The sequence below is a fragment of the Pteropus vampyrus genome, unplaced genomic scaffold (assembly GCF_000151845.1).
Source record: "Pteropus vampyrus isolate Shadow unplaced genomic scaffold, Pvam_2.0 Scaffold88, whole genome shotgun sequence".
Taxonomy (NCBI): domain Eukaryota; kingdom Metazoa; phylum Chordata; class Mammalia; order Chiroptera; family Pteropodidae; genus Pteropus; species Pteropus vampyrus.
The window spans coordinates 1,948,758-1,950,206 of NW_011888869.1; the positions used below are offsets into that span (position 1 = coordinate 1,948,758).

Sequence of the window (1,449 nt, forward strand, 5' to 3'; positions counted from 1 at the left end):
AGTGGATGGGACAGAATATTTTGAATTAAGAATTTTAAGTTTCCACAATACCTTTTATTTCTGGTTTAAGCATACCAAAAAAGACAGAGAAAAAATATAGATAAACTACCTTTAAAATAAAATGGTGCTTAAAGTCATCTGAAATTCTCTGTCGTCAAGTTATTTTTAAGTATTTGAATTCTTATTTTGTTGGCTTAATTATAGATTTGATTTAAATATAGATTCGATTCTCGTGATTAATGTAGTTTCTCATTAAAATTTTCAACCAATCAATATTACTAATTGTATATTTGTTTGCTGAAAAAAAAAATCTATTTTCTTGGGAAAACCAAGTAACTTATGTTTCACTAGGATAGAAACTTTAAAAGTTAAGGTGTAAATTTAAACAATGAATTAAGTGCAATGTACTGGAAAACTCTTCATTCAATAATTATCTAATAGGGCTCTTAGGCATCTCCAACCCAAATGACTGTATTTCCTTTCTCAACTTCAGTGATCTCACAGTTTAACTTATTGAGTCGTCCATCTAGTATAAACAGAGAGTCCTTGGAAGGCGTCATCAGATATTGACCAAACAAGCCACTGTCCTGGATTTGCCTGTTCTTCCCGCTCCAAGGCCATTCTTCTGCCTTGAGTGGTTCCTTAAGGCTCTTTATCATCTTAACCTTCCCGGAGGAGAGCTCCACAAAGAGCACATCAGTTTGTGTGCTTGAGCTACCATAGATGTTGTATTGGTGGGCTTCAGTAAAGGATGGCTGAAATGCCAGATCGGATATGTGCAGATTCGTCTGGATATCAAACGCCTCTTGTATTTCTCCTCTGATGGTAATGTACTGGACCCTTACGAGACCTTTCACATCATTAATGCTGACAAGATAGTGCCCATCTGGAGAGACAAATGGAGTGCCTGTCACGTCACTATTGAATCCAATGACTGAGTCTGTTACACTGTCCACCACGAGCTGTGGGGGAATTGCTCCAGTGCTATCAGGTTTGCAGCCAATAAAGTAGTATCCTCCCAAGTGTGTATATGCCAATGATTGAGGAATACACTTATAGTCTTTCAAGTTAATTGTCTTGATGTATGACATGGTCTCAAGATCAATTTTTTGTAATGCAGCTTCATCTTTATGAAGAATAAATCCGAACCTAAAAAGATAAAAAATGAAGTTAGACAGGAAACTGTAGAGTGTTACCATAAAAAAATGCACTGTGGACAGGTAAAAAGGGCCATCTCAGTCCAGGTGTTATCTGTCAGTCTATGCAGTAATTTGTGTCACAATCAGGTTAGAATTACTTTAAATCATGATGGTCTCTTCCTTTCTCTAGGTCATCCATTCGTTATAGCCAAACAATTATAAATCATGCTGTAGAAAGCAAAATAATTAAAAGTAATATATCTAGTTAATTGGAACAACAAATTTCACTTTTACCATAGAGGATAGAAAA

The 1,449-nt window shown here is 35.5% G+C and overlaps 1 protein-coding gene across 4 annotated transcripts in view; it reads right to left on the minus strand.

Moving 5' to 3' along the window:
- Positions 1-285: 285 nt before the first annotated feature.
- The window catches only part of FSTL5 (follistatin like 5), a 567,145-nt gene continuing 565,981 nt past the window's right edge, over positions 286-1,449 (minus strand). For 2 of the 4 annotated variants that reach the window (XM_011363692.1, XM_011363689.1), the window contains one exon: positions 286-1,149. In XM_011363692.1, the coding sequence (XP_011361994.1) occupies positions 447-1,149 (703 nt within the window). In that variant the 3' untranslated portion in view covers positions 286-446. The remainder of the gene's footprint in view (positions 1,150-1,449) is intronic. The other 2 variants (XM_011363693.1, XM_011363691.1) reach the window with 1 other exon arrangement.